General features: G+C 35.6%; 2 protein-coding genes across 2 annotated transcripts; one reads left to right on the plus strand and one right to left on the minus strand.

The window, feature by feature from the left end:
• Positions 1-1,156: 1,156 nt before the first annotated feature.
• Positions 1,157-10,096, plus strand: LOC132316613 (cold-responsive protein kinase 1-like). Its single transcript, XM_059815092.1, has 7 exons — positions 1,157-1,432; positions 2,195-2,311; positions 3,541-3,653; positions 5,684-5,894; positions 5,986-6,220; positions 8,702-8,852; positions 9,321-10,096. The coding sequence occupies exons 2-7, from the start codon at positions 2,236-2,238 to the stop codon at positions 9,648-9,650; spliced, it is 1,116 nt and encodes a 371-aa protein (XP_059671075.1). The 5' UTR covers positions 1,157-1,432; positions 2,195-2,235; the 3' UTR covers positions 9,651-10,096.
• A 1,985-nt stretch (positions 10,097-12,081) lies between these two features.
• LOC132316627 (clathrin light chain 2-like) lies at positions 12,082-16,007 on the minus strand. Its single transcript, XM_059815103.1, has 3 exons — positions 15,425-16,007; positions 12,947-13,100; positions 12,082-12,837 (listed from the first exon to the last, which is right to left on the minus strand). Exons 1-3 carry the CDS (start codon positions 15,865-15,867, stop codon positions 12,334-12,336), a joined length of 1,101 nt encoding a protein of 366 aa, XP_059671086.1. The 5' UTR covers positions 15,868-16,007; the 3' UTR covers positions 12,082-12,333.
• Between the last annotated feature and the right edge of the window lie 397 nt (positions 16,008-16,404).

Genomic DNA, 16,404 nt, shown 5'->3' on the forward strand with positions numbered 1-16,404 from the left:
AAAATGTGAAATGAAGTATTTTAAAAAATTGAGTTGGGGTATTTTTGAAATTTGATTTGAAGTAATAACGTAAATTGGAAAAAATTGAGCTGGGCATTTTTAAAATTTTAATTGAACTATAGGTAATAATATAAATTGGGGAAAAACCAATGGGGGCATTTTTAAAATTTTAGTTGAAACTATAGATAATAATATAAATTAAAAAAATCAAGTGGGGGCATTTTTAAAATTTTAATTGAAACTATAAGTAATAATATAAATTAAAAAAAAAAAAAAAATTCAGTGGGGGCAGACCTAAATCGGGTCTGTTCCTGCACATACATTGTATTAATGATATGGGAAATGGGAATGATGTAAGAGTCAACCACGCTCAAATCGCAGACCCATTGAACAGAAAGCCACCAAGCCCCAAGCTAAAATCAAAAGGGTCAAACAAGGACATTCCATCATCAATGCCCAACAACATCCTGATTTATTGCTCACCACGAGCTCGCAGGTTGGGTGTACGAGCTCAAGCGTCTGCTCTTGCTTCGCCGCCCAGGTTTAAAAAGAATTAACTGATTGTTAAATAGCATTTATATATGTTTTACCAATATTTGATGATGATGATGCTTTGCGTAGAAATTCAACAAAATACGCCGTCTCGTGCCGGAAATAACCTTTTATTAGTATGAAGTTTGGTCCGGATACACACGGGATCCATCTCAGCACTTCAACCTGCAATAGTCAACGGGGCGTGGGCAACACAAAACCTTTGAGAAGGATTTTAATTATCATTGCCAAACGTTCAACTCCAACCAAAATGTACTTTTCCTTTCTCAGCTGGCATATCGTTTCTCCACAAAAATGAATTATTATTATTATTTTTTAAATGCCTCCAAAATATATTTCAATTCAAACCGTGTGATTTTTTTTGTCACCTTTTCATACACGTCCCCATTCACTCTAAACTTACTAGAGTTAAATACTCCAATATGTACACAACTTTATCACAAAATTTATTCTTAAAAACACGCCTCATAATACACTCACCTCAAAAACTGACCTAAAATTCCTGCTAATATATGATTGTATCTTTGATTAATTGATTCTATGATTGCGTCAAAATATCTTACTGACATGACATGAAAAGGGCTGGGAAAACGGTGTTTCTCTCTCTCTCACCCTCTTTCTCTCTCTAAATAATATAAGGTGGGAACGCAGAGTCAGAAGCGCGAGCGATGACTTGTGACCGTTTCTTACCCGCGACTTCAAAACGAAGAAGCAGAAAATTCCAACGAGTTCGAATACGATTAAGTCGACCCCAAAACCGCATATCAATTGATAATTTAAAGACTCGTATAGGTTGTTTATCTGCTAGTCGATTATCAAACTTGAAGCCCTTTTCGACCTCTCTCAGACCATCGATCCATTTCTTTTCCTAAAAAACAAGGTAATTTTTACTACTATTGGACTTAGTAATCTATTTACTCTGTTCTTGTTCGAGCTGCTGCAATTGAATTTGGTTGAATTCTTGTTATTTAATGGATCTGCATACAAATTGATGTGTATCTATGTTCATTTCTGAATACGTGTTACTGTTAGTGCTATAGATGAGTTCGTTGGCGTGATTCTAATTTTGATTTGAAGAACCCTAATTTGCTTTTTTTGAAGTGATTGAGCTAAATATGATTTAAGACTTGAGATTTGTAATTTCTCTAGTTTTGAGTTCAACTCGGTCAGTTCTCTGAAATCGAACTAAACCAGTGTCTTCGAGCCATTGATGTTGAAGTTCTTATTAAATATAATGACGTGAACAAAAGCCCCGTGGATCTATGAACGAGAGATGCTCTTTAGCATATGGTACATTGTGTTAACAAGCTCCATATATATGTATATTCTTACTTAAGCTTGATTACCTTTTTCCCTGCATTTGTACTTAGATTTACATAATATTTATTTGACAAGTCCTTTATATGATAGAAATCAAATATTTTTATGGCAATGTTTTATTTATAAAGCTTTCTTGGGTGTAATTGGTTGTTCAATTTTAATGAATATATTTTTAAGATTCTATATAGTTTCCCATGTGTACTTGGCCTTACTCTTGCTTTTAGTTTACTAATTTTTACCAAGTATTTATATAAATCAACAATCACATGTTATGATGCTCCTGTAAGTCTTAGAGAATTTACATATGCGCTATAAGTTGCAGCTTTCGTATTCAAGAGCTTCCCCTCATCATCAATCGAAGACATGAGCTGCAGCTGCTTTGGTACCTTAGTTTCACGCCGGAAAAAGGGTGAGGATCAGGCTCATCAAGATTTAGAAGGTGAGAACTTTATCACCGAGTAGATTTTATTTTTTTCCCATAAATTAGAAGAAATTAAATATTAATAGAATGACCTTGGAAATCAAGGAACAAAAGTATCAAGACTAAAAGACAGTAGTATAAGAACAACAAAACTACAATCATTTAAAATAATCAAAATAGATTTAACATTTGAACCTAAGCTGGATTCCAATCTTCAGAACAGCAATAAAGCAGCCAATTTATAACAAAAAAAGAAATGAACCTAATCTGTTGTGATCAGGTTGACAGCCCTAGAAGCTTAAAAAGTATGTTTACGTGATTAGAATATTTTGGTACTCTAGCGATCTTTTCATGGAAGCTTAGAAATCTATATTTTGGTTGGGTGACCTACCTCCTCTTGTATTTCATCTGACCGGGATATTCAAACATTACTGTGGGAACTTCTGATATTCTGCCATCAATGTCATCAGTCACCTGATTAAACTGTCAATATTAAGGACAAATCTCAGGATAATAATTATTTTTCTTTCTTCCTACTTTTTATAATTGACTATCTCCCTGGTTTTAACTTGCCAGTGTCCCCAATTTTTTAATTTGTCAACTAAAATAATGTTGTCAGTGGAAAAAAATATACCATCAGATGTGGTACATGGGCACATTAAACATAACGATGCCAGGAGATAAAAAATGAGCCAACCTACAAAGAGGAGCAGCATTCTTTTTGACCAATCAACCTAATTTTGTTTTATTTTTTAATTTGTCAACTAAAATAATGTTGTCGGTGGAAAAAAATATACCATCAGACGTGGTACATGAGCACATTAAACATAACGATGCCAGGAGATAAATAATGAGCCAACCAACAAAGAGGAGCAGCATTCTTTTTGACCAATCAACCTAATTTTATTTTAGCACTTCGGGGTGTAGCTGCTTCTAACATCTTTTTTTTTTTTTTTTTTTTGATGAATCCAGTTTGAACCAAATAATTCATACGCTAGGTACTTATGTCTATACCTCATTTCAGTTTTACAGTACTCAAAACAACCATAGTATAGATTCATGGGTACTTTTTAGTTTCTGGGATACGATTTTTTTCACACAGTATAGATAGGTTATAGAGTGGTCATTCAGGTTATGATTAGTTATGACGCTTTCCTTTTTAGTCATTGAAGATGATTATATTATTTAATGTCATATTTCAAAATCTTTTTCATTCTCTGATTTTCTTTTGTTTTTTCATTGCCCAGGGCATTCACTTGTAAATACAAGGAACTTCCCATACAATGAATTAAGGAATGCAACAGATAATTTTCATCCAAGCAGTAAGATAGGTCGAGGTGGTTTTGGAACAGTTTATAAGGTACTCAGTTCTACAGAATCTTTTACTTCAATAAAATTCTCATTTGGCTAATCTAACCTATGTCATTCTTGTGGTATTAATAAATACATCAGCCTCAGGGAAAACTAGAGCCTTTTGTTGTAGGAAGAGTTAATTTTCCTTGAAAATCTTTTGAAGGCAATTATATAATGGAACCTCTTTTGTGCATCTTTATATGGACTTCTTTCATTTTGAACTTTATGTTATGGACAATGAAGCGCGGACACGCTTAAATGGGATGGCGTACCAATGTCAGACACGCGTGTCCGAGACTCGGACACGTGTTTGGCATGTCTTTCTTTTTTTAATATTAAATATGAAATAGACACTCACTTGACACGCCGAGACACGGTATAAGGGACACGCCGGAGGACAGGATACAATATTTTTTAAACAAGGAGAAGAAGATAAATGATTGATATATGTATATACATATATGCATACAGGTATATATCCATTCGCTATATATAATATACAAAAAAAAGCGTCCATAGAAAATATTCAAGATATAAATCATGTAATTGCAGTTGCAGATCATATTTTCCTTTGCCAAGATTGTGATTTTCGGTAGATGATTCCAGTAGATGAGACTTGGGAGTAAGAATGATGCCTTCAAAATCAGTTGATGCAGAGATGTATGAGATATACCAAAGATGGAGACCTTGGGTTAGAGAGATCAGTGACACAAAAGATGAAAACATTTGAAAGGGATGAGAAGATAGGAGAGAACTAGCCCAAAATAGAGAGACGTTTGTGATTGTCAGAAGGTGAGGAAGAGAGAGAGGGGGATTAGATTGCAACCTTGTCTCTTTCAACACTTGTTTAGTTACAAAGGTAAGTCTTGTGCCTCTTGTTTGGTTAAAGAGGTAAGTCTTGTGCCTTTTGGATACAAAGATAAATCTTTCTTTCTTTGTATTTTAATGAATTTAGCCAAATAAATTATTTTATTAATTTGTCGGCCTAATTAAAATAAGGTATGAATAAAGAAGAAATTGAGAAAAAAAAAAGTATTTTTCTTATATAATAAAATTAAATTATTATTTTATTGCCGTGTCCGTGTCCTATTTTTTTTCAAATTTGGCGTATCACCATGTCCGTGTCGTCCTGTGTCCGTGTCCGTGTCCGTGTCCGTGCTTCCTAGGTCATGGAAGATTGTTATTGCTTTTAAAAAGTCGTCGTTTGGTGCAATGGTAAAAGCTTGGACCAGCAAGCTTGAGGTCCGAAGCAACCACTTTGTGCAAAATATGTCAAAGGTACCTTACAGGATTCCAGCACCCCAAATAGTTGGTATACAGGTTGGGAAACACTTTTCTTACTGTGTTCATTGTTTTTATCTCATGTTGTTCTTTGACCAGTAAGGGACAACTTCATGGGTTGGCTCAGAAGTGATCAACCACAAACCGTAAAACTTCAACCATCCATTCCACCCCGCTTTATGATTATAGGGAAATAAATTAGATTTCTGCAGTCAACATGGGAAGCAAGATAAAGAGTATGTAAACTTAAATATCTACATATTCATGAAGGTGTCCGTGCTTTCTAAAGGAGATCTGCGATTGTTTAACTTTCTAGATGTTATGCATTAACTAATATGCTAACACACAAAGTGTTTTGAAGATCATAAATTAGAGTATAGATAGGATTGCATGATATGCTTACTTGTGAAAGACCGGTTAACCAATCTTAGTTCCCCACCTTAGTTCCACCAATGTCGGGTATGCTCGGTAAAGATTTGACTTCTAGTATTATTTGTATAAAATGACTCTTGTCAGACACAAACTTAAATTCTCACACTTGATAGCTTGAGCTTATAAAATTACATAAATAATGGCTTTTATGATATGCTCCATAATAGTGATAATATTAAAGTTATTCTTTGACCTATGCTCTGTTTCAAGTCATATTTGGATGATAGATAAACCTCAATTTTAATTTGATTCTAAGATATTAGAGGAAAATATGTCCACTTTAATGAAATTGTTCCAATTTATTAAATACATTGCTGTTTATAGGGAATCCTCAAAAATGGAAAAGAAGTTGCTGTGAAGACACTTTCTGCTGAATCAAAGCAGGGGGTGCGTGAATTTTTGACCGAGATTGAAACCATATCAAATGTTAGGCATCCAAACCTTGTTGAATTAATTGGATGTTGTGCTCATGGAACTAACCGGATTCTGGTCTACGAATACTTAGAAAATAACAGCCTTGATAGTGCATTATTAGGTAACTAACAAACTCTCTATAATATGCACAGTTTTTTAAGATAGGTATATAAAGGAGTAACTGAAACTGTAATTTAATTTTTTGCTTGCAGGTACAAAGAGAACTATAAAACTGGATTGGGAGAGAAGATCTGCTATTTGCATGGGTACTGCTAGGGGCCTTGCCTATCTTCATGAAGAACTTGTCCCACATATAGTTCATAGGGACATCAAAGCCAGTAATATACTTCTCGACAAAGACTTCACACCGAAAATTGGAGACTTCGGATTGGCTAAACTTTTTCCAGATACCATTACACACATTACCACTAGGATAGCTGGAACCACGTACGTTGCTCTCTTGATTCCCATCTCAAGCTTTGGCTGCTATTATTTGATATTTTATTTTCTTTAGTTGAACATTATGGCTGGTTATAATATTAATTAACTACCTTTAGCAATGATTGTAGTTAATAAATTCATTAAAAAAAAATACTAATTATTCGAGTATGCAACGCATTTTATTTATAATAAAACGTATAAAACCTACTTTTTGACTTGTTTCACTCACACACTCCTAAAAATTCTTTCCACCTAAACATTTGTGTGTGTGTGTGTATAGATAGACATCCTCCTCCCTGATGGAGGGTTAGGGTGCATTATAATCAATAGTTAAAGATTTAGTTTACAGAACTCTCCACTTAAATATATACATATTTACAAACCCTCTATTTTGATACAATTTTCACCAATCTACCAATTTTCACCAATTCTTTAATGTTCTAGAATCCTCATCTCTCTACAACAATCCATCCTTCCTTATTATTTATAGTCTTTTATGTTAATGAAATGAATAGTAATATATATATATATATACACACACACACACATATTATTGAAATGAAAAAAAAAACATAAAAGAAGAAGAATAGTATATGTAAGGGTCAAATTTATAAACAGTAAAAGAGTATTATATCCAAACATGTCCGTATTGGTATTTTTCCATTTCTTACACATATTATTGAAATGGAAAAAAAACATAAAAGAAGAAGAATAGTATATGTAAGGGTCAAATTTATCAACAGTAAAGAGTATTATATCCAAACATATCCGTATTGGTATTTTTCCATTTTTTATGCTTATTTTTTTAAACATTTTTTAAACAAAAAACAAATTATATCCTACATTTACGACCACCTATTTTTCAACCGTATTTTACTAACTATGGTAATGACTAACCCTAAGGGGTTGGCCTAGTTGGGAAAGACTTGGGCCCTAGTGCCTCATGAAGCACCAGGTCTCAAGATCGATTCCTGCTAGGTGCAAACAATTCCTTGCATGTGAGTATTAACTAGGAAAAAAAAAAACTATGGTAATGACTACCATAGTATACATACTAGATGTTTCAAAAAGGAGATTAAAATAACAAGAGATTATTTTCACACCACCATGGGAAAGATTAAGAATGTGTGATATGAAGTCTTATAAGCTGCTTCAAGCCACATGACACAAAATACCATGCACAAAGAAAAGAGAATTTCTTTTAAGGGAATTGAGGAGAAACAAGGGTGATCCTATTCGCGCGTTGCACCACGTGCACTAACACCATGTTACACATGACATAGAAGAGAGCTTTCTTCTGAAGATGCATCACACAGATGTAGGTGTGGCCTTAAATCTAGGGTTTATTTTCGCCCCTGGCATCCTGCATTTTCAGAACCTGCCACTTAATTAATCCAACTCTACTTGGGCTTCTTTGCTTACGACGACGACGAAAACAACAACAATAATAATAAAGGAAGGGATTCTGGAGATTTTGTGAATAATACAGGTAAAATACTTTTGAGGGCGTACAAATTTCTTATTTTTATTATTCTCTCAAAGTGTAATGGAAGCGTGGATATGGAAATATAGGTAAATAACTGAAAACTTCCTGAAATAGGGTTTACAGTAAAGAAAACGGTTACAAAAAAGACTTTGAATGTATGGTCGATGTCATACCAAATCTATTTCCACATACCATGTTCATGCATTAAATGAATAATGGGCAGCGGATTTAGATGTTACAGTATAGTTTTATCTCTAGCATCCTTCAAGTTCAGAACTTGCAATATGATTGATCAGCAGCCCAAAGGAGTGGCTCCACTTGGTCTGGGAGAAAATTCTGAAAAGTCCCAATGAGTTTGGGATGATGAAAGCAAAACTTTCTTTGGGAATATGTGATTTCCTTAATTTTATTATTTAACAAATTTGTGCACATAAAAATACAGGTAAACGACTGAATTTTCCAAAACTGGGATGTTCACAGCAACTGCTTGGGGAAAAATAAATTCTATGGACACTTTCAGCATATGGTCCATCACCTATGTCATTACCATTTCCTTCTGTTTATGCGTACATTATTCTAAATTACTTCGTAGATGTTTCTTCCCACAACATTAGTAACATCCTAGTTATAATTTTTCACTGGTGTTTGTTCTTCATATAATTTGTAATATATAAATAGCCCCCTCCTTTGAAACATTCAAGTTGGAACGTAAAAGTTTCTTTCATCTATCCTGAAATCTTTTAGAGTTCTTGGAACTTGGTCAACCTATACTTTTGTGTGTAGATTTTGCATGTTTTTTTTTTTTTTTTCTTCATCTGATGCGCGATAAATGTTTTTTCTCTTAAATAATATTAGTTTCAAATGCTTTCGTAGTTTGATAATTGTAGATCTTCGCCTGATGTTTAGGGATTGCAGGGTAAATTTCTCCTTTATAATTTTTTTTAACAGAGTAAATGCTAGGGATCATATTCCAACTCATAGTTTGGGTTTGTTCCATGCAGTGGTTATTTGGCACCTGAATATGTGTTGGGTGGTCAGTTAACATTGAAGGCTGATGTGTACAGCTTTGGGGTCCTCGTATTTGAAGTAGTAAGTGGCAGAAGCAGTGCAAAAGCAAACTGGGGAGGGATGCAGAAGTTTCTCCTGGAATGGGTGAGTCAGTTCTCTCAAGTTTTGACAAAATCTTGGTAGCATTAGATTCTATTGCTGTTTTGCTAAACATTATATTCACAGTTTCTTGGTTTGCTTGGTCTGCTTCCCTTCCTAATGACATTCAAGAAGAATTATACATTTAGACAAAAATATTAGAATGACATGTGTACTTTTTCATGAATCAAAGAATATGTTTTAGATATGACGTGCAGATTATTTGGTTGAAATTTTATTTTCTTGCAGTTGAATATCCAATGTTTCCTTAAATTTCTCCGTGTTCAAGGAGGCACGATTAGATCTTAATTTGTTCTCAAATGACCCTTGCTTAGTTATTCCAACTGAGGAGGCTGGTGTTTTTTATGGTTGGCTTACAATAAAACTGAGTAGAAAGACGCTAAATTTCAGACGCAAGCATGTTTCCATCATTTGTTAGTCAACTTTTTCCTCTAATACATGTAGTTTCAACAGGCATGGCAGCTGTATGAAGAAGGAAAACTCTTAGAGCTAGTGGATCCGGAACTTGAAGAATTCCCCGAGGAAAAAGTCATCAAATACATGAAAATAGCGTTGTTTTGCACCCAAGCGACGGCAAGCCGGAGGCCTATGATGAGCCAGGTTGTTGACATGTTCTCAAGAGACATTCGACTCAATGAGAAGGAACTCACGCCCCCAGGCTTCTACCCTGATTCAGGTGGACCTAGTGGATCATCATCTTTAAATAAAAAGTCACTTGAAAGCTCTACTAGCTGTCAGATGAGCTCTGTACCCACCACCATCACTCAGGTGACCCCTAGATAAAGAATTGATGCCGATTACCATTATTAATCCTCAAGGATGGTGGTTTTCATTGCTTCGATTAGGCAGAAAAATGAAGTTAATAGCCATGCCAAGACAAGAACTTGTTTCAGTTCTCGTTTCATTAATACATCGAGTTATGCATTGGCGGCTCCCCCCCCCCCCCAAAAAAAAAAAAAAATTCTTTCCTTTTTTTCACCTATTCAAGGCTGGGGGTGACGGTGACGAGAACAGAGTTGGGGCTAGATATCAAGTAGCTGCGGGTAAAAAGTGTTAAAAACTAATACTGTGGACTTTAAACGGACACATTCGAACCGGTGCAGAGTGGTGTTCATTGGTGTATTTTCTTTCATTCATACTATTGGCCAAAAGAACTCATTCGAGTTGTTTAATTATGACTTAGAAAAAGTATATATCTGAAGATAAAACATTTGGTTTGCGCAGTTGAATTCTTTTTCTTTTTCTTTTTTTTTGTTTATCCCGGTGAATGCCCAGTTGAATTCTTCTCTACATGAAAATAGTCCAGAGGTAAATTACTTCAATGAATTTTCAGCCAATGCTAGTTTCTATTTCCTCGGTTATTCACCATTATAAATCTGGAAATGATGTTTGTGGACGAATCACTTCATGTAATCGAAGTTGCTCAATCTGCCACGAATAAGCTACTGTGCTAGAAATTGATAACTATCCGTTATTGCAGCAAAGTTGCACAAGCATTTTCAGCCAATCTCTTTCTGTTATACAAGTTTTTTGTAAATTCTATTTTTAATGACTACGGAGTTGAAAAAGATATTTCGAGAAACTCATTTACCAGAAGAAAGCTTCACGCTGACTGGGGGAGTACAAGCGAAGGCAAGATTGCTAAGACTTATTCGATGTTTGGTCTTACGCACATGAAGTAGTAAGCTTAGTTTCCACATTATCCACATCAGTAAACGATCCAAAAGCAAAATCTTCCAAAAAAGAGACCTATTCCACTTATAAAATCCTCGCCGAATGAGAGCTTGTTCTTTGATGAAGAAAAGCATATTCGGGGAAATTCTGACTAAAAATCATCATCCAACTACAAATCAGAATCAAGGAATACCCGCCTCTTATTCCCCGGTGAATGGATTGCTGAAACTGCTGAAACTTCGACGGAGAACAGCGGATGAGATCACATTATATACTAGGACAGTTACGAGCACCAGCTGATAACTTGAGAAAGCAGAGAACTTCCATCAACAGGGGGGGAGAACGTTGCTTCACGCTACATCCCAAATGGGCATAGAAGCTGTTTTGCTGTTGTGCCAGAATAGGGTTGGTTAGTTCGAATCAAAAGTGGAGGCTAAAACAGAAAAATTCCCTACTCACTCGAACTACTTCCTTCTTCTACACAAGTTCCAGACGCTTCTACTTTGATTTGAGCAGATATTCTTTGACCCAGCAAAAACCCATAAGGAGCTTTTATTAGAACAAATGTTCCAGAGGTCTTTTATGCCAATCCGCATGTTAATTCATATTAGTAGTTAGATTCCTCATACTTATGCAGAAGTTTTACTGCTTCTAATTCCTTAGATAACGGCAGACACACCTCAGACCAAGCAACTTTAGCTCCCCCAGCAGAGAGATCAAGACCTTTTTAAGACAAATGAATCCGAACGAAAGGCTTCACTCGAACCGGCACTGCAACTCCGGGATAAGCAAACACTCTTCCAATCACTGCCCTTACAGCCGAGCTTGTTCTCTATTGACCTCTTTCTCGGAGGTTTGAAAGCATGAAAACATCCATAGCATTGTCTTTTCAGTTCTTCTTGAAAGGTAAGTGTTGTGTAAAAACTTCTTGATAAAATGAGTGGCTTCCCAGTGCCTTTAATCAAAATGAATACATAAAATAGGTTTCAAATCCATCCATTTCAATGGAAAGTCGGATCCTCAAATGCTATGTACTGAAGCTTAGGAGCAAAGTCGCTCACAACGAATGCTTACCTGACCACTGGCTTAGCTTGACAAACAGTAAGCTCACCACAACCCATGGAGGCAAGTACTTTACATCAATGTGTTGAGCGTTATCTTATGAAGTCCAATTCACAATAATCTGGCAGCAGCCGGCTGGCCTATCACTTTATTTTTATACATCCACTTAGTTGAATATCCAAAAAATAGTCTCTAAATATTGAAAGAAATCATTACCAGATTGATAATTAAACATAATTGTCCATTTGTTCTCTCGTCTCCATTACCTATCTAAAATATTCAAGAAAGAATCTACAAAAATATAAATACTTGAATGCACACATAGAGAGGTTCTGGTAATACATGCAACCACGCAGGTATTGAAAAGAAATGGAGACCAAAAAATTCGCATTCTAAAGTTTCAAGAGAAATGAGAAGCTATCTTCTGATGTATTTGGAACTCAGTATCAACAAACATCATTTCTTTTCACACAAAGAATCAATGTAAACAAGACACTATAATTTCGGAAGCAATATGAAGCAGTGACAACTTAAAATTTCAGGCCACATAATATCTCAAAGCAATGCAAAAACAGAATTCCGTGATTTGACCAACAAACAATGAAACAAATTATACTCAGATTCTAATCTCTGGTAATAGGCGGGACCAAATGGCAAACATAACAGATTAGGCATGTGAGAAAATAAAACAAACAGAAACGAAATTGGAATTTCAAGTGCATGTACGTGATCAGTCTGTTGAAGCTAACTCGGGTTCTGCTGCAGGTTGGGGATCAACTATGGCAGAATGTTCTTGTTTTGAAGTGTGCGGTGACCCATTGGAGTTGGCATCTGTGGCAGGAGAAGCAGGAACCTCACCTGCTACAGTTCCAGTTGTATTTGGTGCAGCTATTTTTCCATTTTTGACATCTTTTTCATCTTTAGCATCCGTCCCATTTTTGGCATCCTTAGCCTTCGCGTCTTTGGCATCCTTAGCAGGGGCAGGCGGGGGTGGTAACATGTGAGGTGGAGGTTTGTGCTTCAGCTTCACGAGTATCTGCCGCATCCTCGAGAGCTCCGTGGGTTTCCCGGGTTTGGGGCCCTGGACAACTGTGATAGATGGTTTTTTGTCTTGATCCTTCTTTCCTCTCTTTTTCTCAATGTTGGGAACCTCATGAGGAATGAGCTCTGCTATTGCTTTCCAGTATTGTTTATCAGCATCTTTATGGAATTTTTCTTGATTCGCCAAGAATAACTGTTCCAAATAAAAAATAAAACAATTAATATATGTAAAAAAACCAAAGTGAAGTTTAGAAGAAATAAAATCGCAAAACTAGTAGAACAAAAACTCTTTAAAGCTCCACCTTTTCTTTTTCTCTGGTGTTAGTCTTGTTAGTCTCAATATTAAGCTTTCTCTTCTCATAGAAAGCTCGTTTATACTCTTCTGCATCTTCTATAATCTGGTTACGCATTTCCTTCTCCCTCTTCTCCTTCTCCTCAAGCAGAATGGCGTTTTGACTGCTCCAGCAAAACCAAGGTTTTATTGTTAGAAACATCATACGGATGAATATTGTAAGTACACACACACATGACAAGTACTGTGAGCATATTTCAGTAAACATCTACACCGAGGACAGACCCCGTTGCTTATCTAAAATGTTTCTTTTACTCATCAGTTCCAAACTTCTCAAATTTTCCACAACTAGAAAGGAAGTATTCATGTTATAATTGCAGCCAAACAGGCTGAAAAGTTCAGTATAATTTATATCACATCCTAATCAGCTCTGAAAAACCAAATATAGTTCATTCTTGTATATAAACAATAATATTTTATTGTATTCATTAATTTTTTGTTTTTATAATTTTTTTGGCTTTGTTCTGCCACACTCTAGTTTAAATATAAATATAGTGATGCTTGTCTCACTGGAAATACTACTACCGAAAGGGTTGGGGGGGGAAAACATTGATACTACTGCCTTCTGTATGACTTCTTGAATGCAATAAACAGTAAGGAGGCAAACCGACTTACCAAGGCTTCCAGCTTGGCATCTCCTCTTCCGGGTGGAAGGTTGGAGGTTCAAGTCTCCACAAGAGCAAAGTGGGTGGGTGTGTCATTTGTCAAGTGGAGGGGGAAAAAAAAAAGAAAAAAAAAAAAAGGTAAACCAACTTCAAGATCCTCCAAAGGAATAGGCTACAATGTTATATGTAGTATTTGAATTTCATATTATTCAAAATTAAACATTTTTAATTTCAAATTTTTCAGAACTAAATACTTTTAATTTCATATTATTCGGAATTAAATATTTTTTTATAAAAACAAAAAATCTAAACTTTTCATATCAGACCCAAAACCACTTGGAATATCAGATACTCGTACAGAATTAGGAATTACAAATGCAGGTCTTAATGGAAACCAAAGTTTCTTCGTACAACCATTATTTGTTCCAATTAGAAGATTGCAGCCCAACCAGAATTCCAGAAACAACTACACAACACATAAAGGTAAAGAACATTCCTCCTATAATGGTTGTACAAAGAAAGAAATCATGAAAATAACAAGGTATGCAGTAGTTAAAATCAAGATGAATTTTGCTATCAAACTATGGATACTTCCCCTAGGGTACACTGTATTACAAGAGGTAGGAAAGTGGGGGTGACAAGTAAATGAAAACAGAGGAAAAACTGATTTGCTAATTATGCTGAAAGAAAGGAGTGAATGTAGGTATTTGATTCTTATTGCTATTTATTAAAAAGAACTTGCAGAATATTTTTTGGCAAGTGAACTTATATATAGAATGTTTTATCAAATTTTACATGACTATGATCAACTTTAACTTAATCTAAAGGACCAAATGCTACATATAACTCCCTCCCTTCATGCAACATCTATCAGGAAACCAGCTGAAACTACAAAGTTCGAAGATATCACCTCTAGGCTAAGAAAGCAAAAAGGACTATATATATATATATATATATATATATATGATTCAGAAAATAATACAACTGAAATATATACAGCATAAATAGAAAACACAAGAATGTTCCTAAAGCACAGTTTAGTGCTTTAACAAACTTAAGCAGAAGAACTCTACCAGACCAACCAATTTTCATCTTAAATATGTGGCATTGCTACCCAAACAGTTTTGGTTTTAAACTTCTTGTGAGTTTCCGCAGATCCATTTTACCTCCAGATCAACTCAAGTTGATCCAAAAATACAGTCAAGAGTTTACTATGGGACCACGTGACCACTGCAACTAATCTATACTTATTGACCTCCAATATCACTATACCGTTCTTTTACCAAGGAAACATCATCCCGTCAAGGAACATACGAATATAAGAACTATTGAAAATTAGCTGGTTGGGAGCAGTAATCTAGATCGAAATGGATGTAACTGCACAAGATCAAGTATTTATTCAGAACCAAGATTTGAAACAAGCCGAGCTTTATGCAATGATAGGATTTTAGATCTTGATCCAAGTTAATGTCATGATCTGAGTTCAAAAATCACAAGAAACTACAAGTACCACGATTGTGTTTATTTAAAATTGGCTTAACAATTCCTTTCTAACCAAAATTAACAAATTCAGTTTTCCTGATACTGCATTTGTTCATATCAAAGACAAAGTAAATTTCTAGAAAGAGAACACATCGATGCAACAGTGTGCACCAAAAAAAACGCAGCTCCTACAGCCGGTACCTAAAGAAAGCTAAAATGCCAATTACAACGACAGGAAAATATATATCAAAACTTAAAGATCTACAGAATAAAACAGATCTGTGCAACCGAATGCAATAAAATCATATAAATGCTCTAATTTAAGGGAATCGAAACCTCACCGCCGCCACTCGCGAATAGCAAAACCTTCCTCTGGCTGCATTTCAGTCGGAGGCGGTAGCATGGGCCCGTCGGAGGAGAAGAAACCGTCGGCGTCTTCACCGATATCGTACGCCTTGCCGTTACCGTTCGATATAGGGACCGAAGTGAACGGAGAAGACTGCGAGTAGTTAGGATCCGGATCTGAGCCGAAGGCGTAGGTTTCAGGACTTTGAACGGAGTGAGAGACGTGATCTACGACGACCTCCTCATCCACCGTGAATCCGCCGCCGTGGTACGGAGGCGGATCGGAGGCGGCAGTGTAGTGGCCCTCATCGGAGGCACCAAAGTAGGATTCGTCGAATCGCTGAGAGTCGTAGCCGATGTAGCTATCGTCGTCAAAGGAGCGCGCTGGGGCCATATTCGATTCTTCACCGTCGTGGCTGTATGTATCGAACGAAGACATCTCTTTCTCTCTCTAGTTATTTCTATCTAGTTTTTTCTCTCCGTATATCGCCGGGTGAAGCTGGAGAGGAACTCTTCCTTCTATATACTACAATTTCAAAGCTAAGAAAATAAGAAATAATGATGTGTGATGTATCTGTATTACCATCTTCAAGACCAGGGAAGCTTCCTTTATTAATCTAGAAATGCTTTTAATTTTTTGGAAATTAATTTATAAATGTCAATTACTACTAGAGATTTGTGTATTTTGTTGAATTAACAGTGTTTTCGAATTGGAAGAATTTTCCTGAAGGAAAGTAAAAAAGAGATGAACTTGAATGAGACTCATTCATAAAATTATTGAAATGGTACAATCTCAGTCTTTGAATTTACTCTGTAATCTCAGTCTTTGAATTTACTTTGTGTTAGTAACAAAATTTAAGAGATGACCTTGCAAATACTTCTTAAGTTAGACTGACAAAATTAAAGAACCGAACTTACGCAAATTTAGCCGTAAAATTAATACAAAAGTGGAGTGAGGTTCACAAAATTCAAGAAA

Source organism: Cornus florida, unplaced genomic scaffold (genome assembly GCF_030987335.1).
Source record: "Cornus florida cultivar Cherokee Brave unplaced genomic scaffold, ASM3098733v1 CherokeeBrave_3.0.0_Hap2_Chr01, whole genome shotgun sequence".
Taxonomy (NCBI): Eukaryota; Viridiplantae; Streptophyta; class Magnoliopsida; order Cornales; family Cornaceae; genus Cornus; species Cornus florida.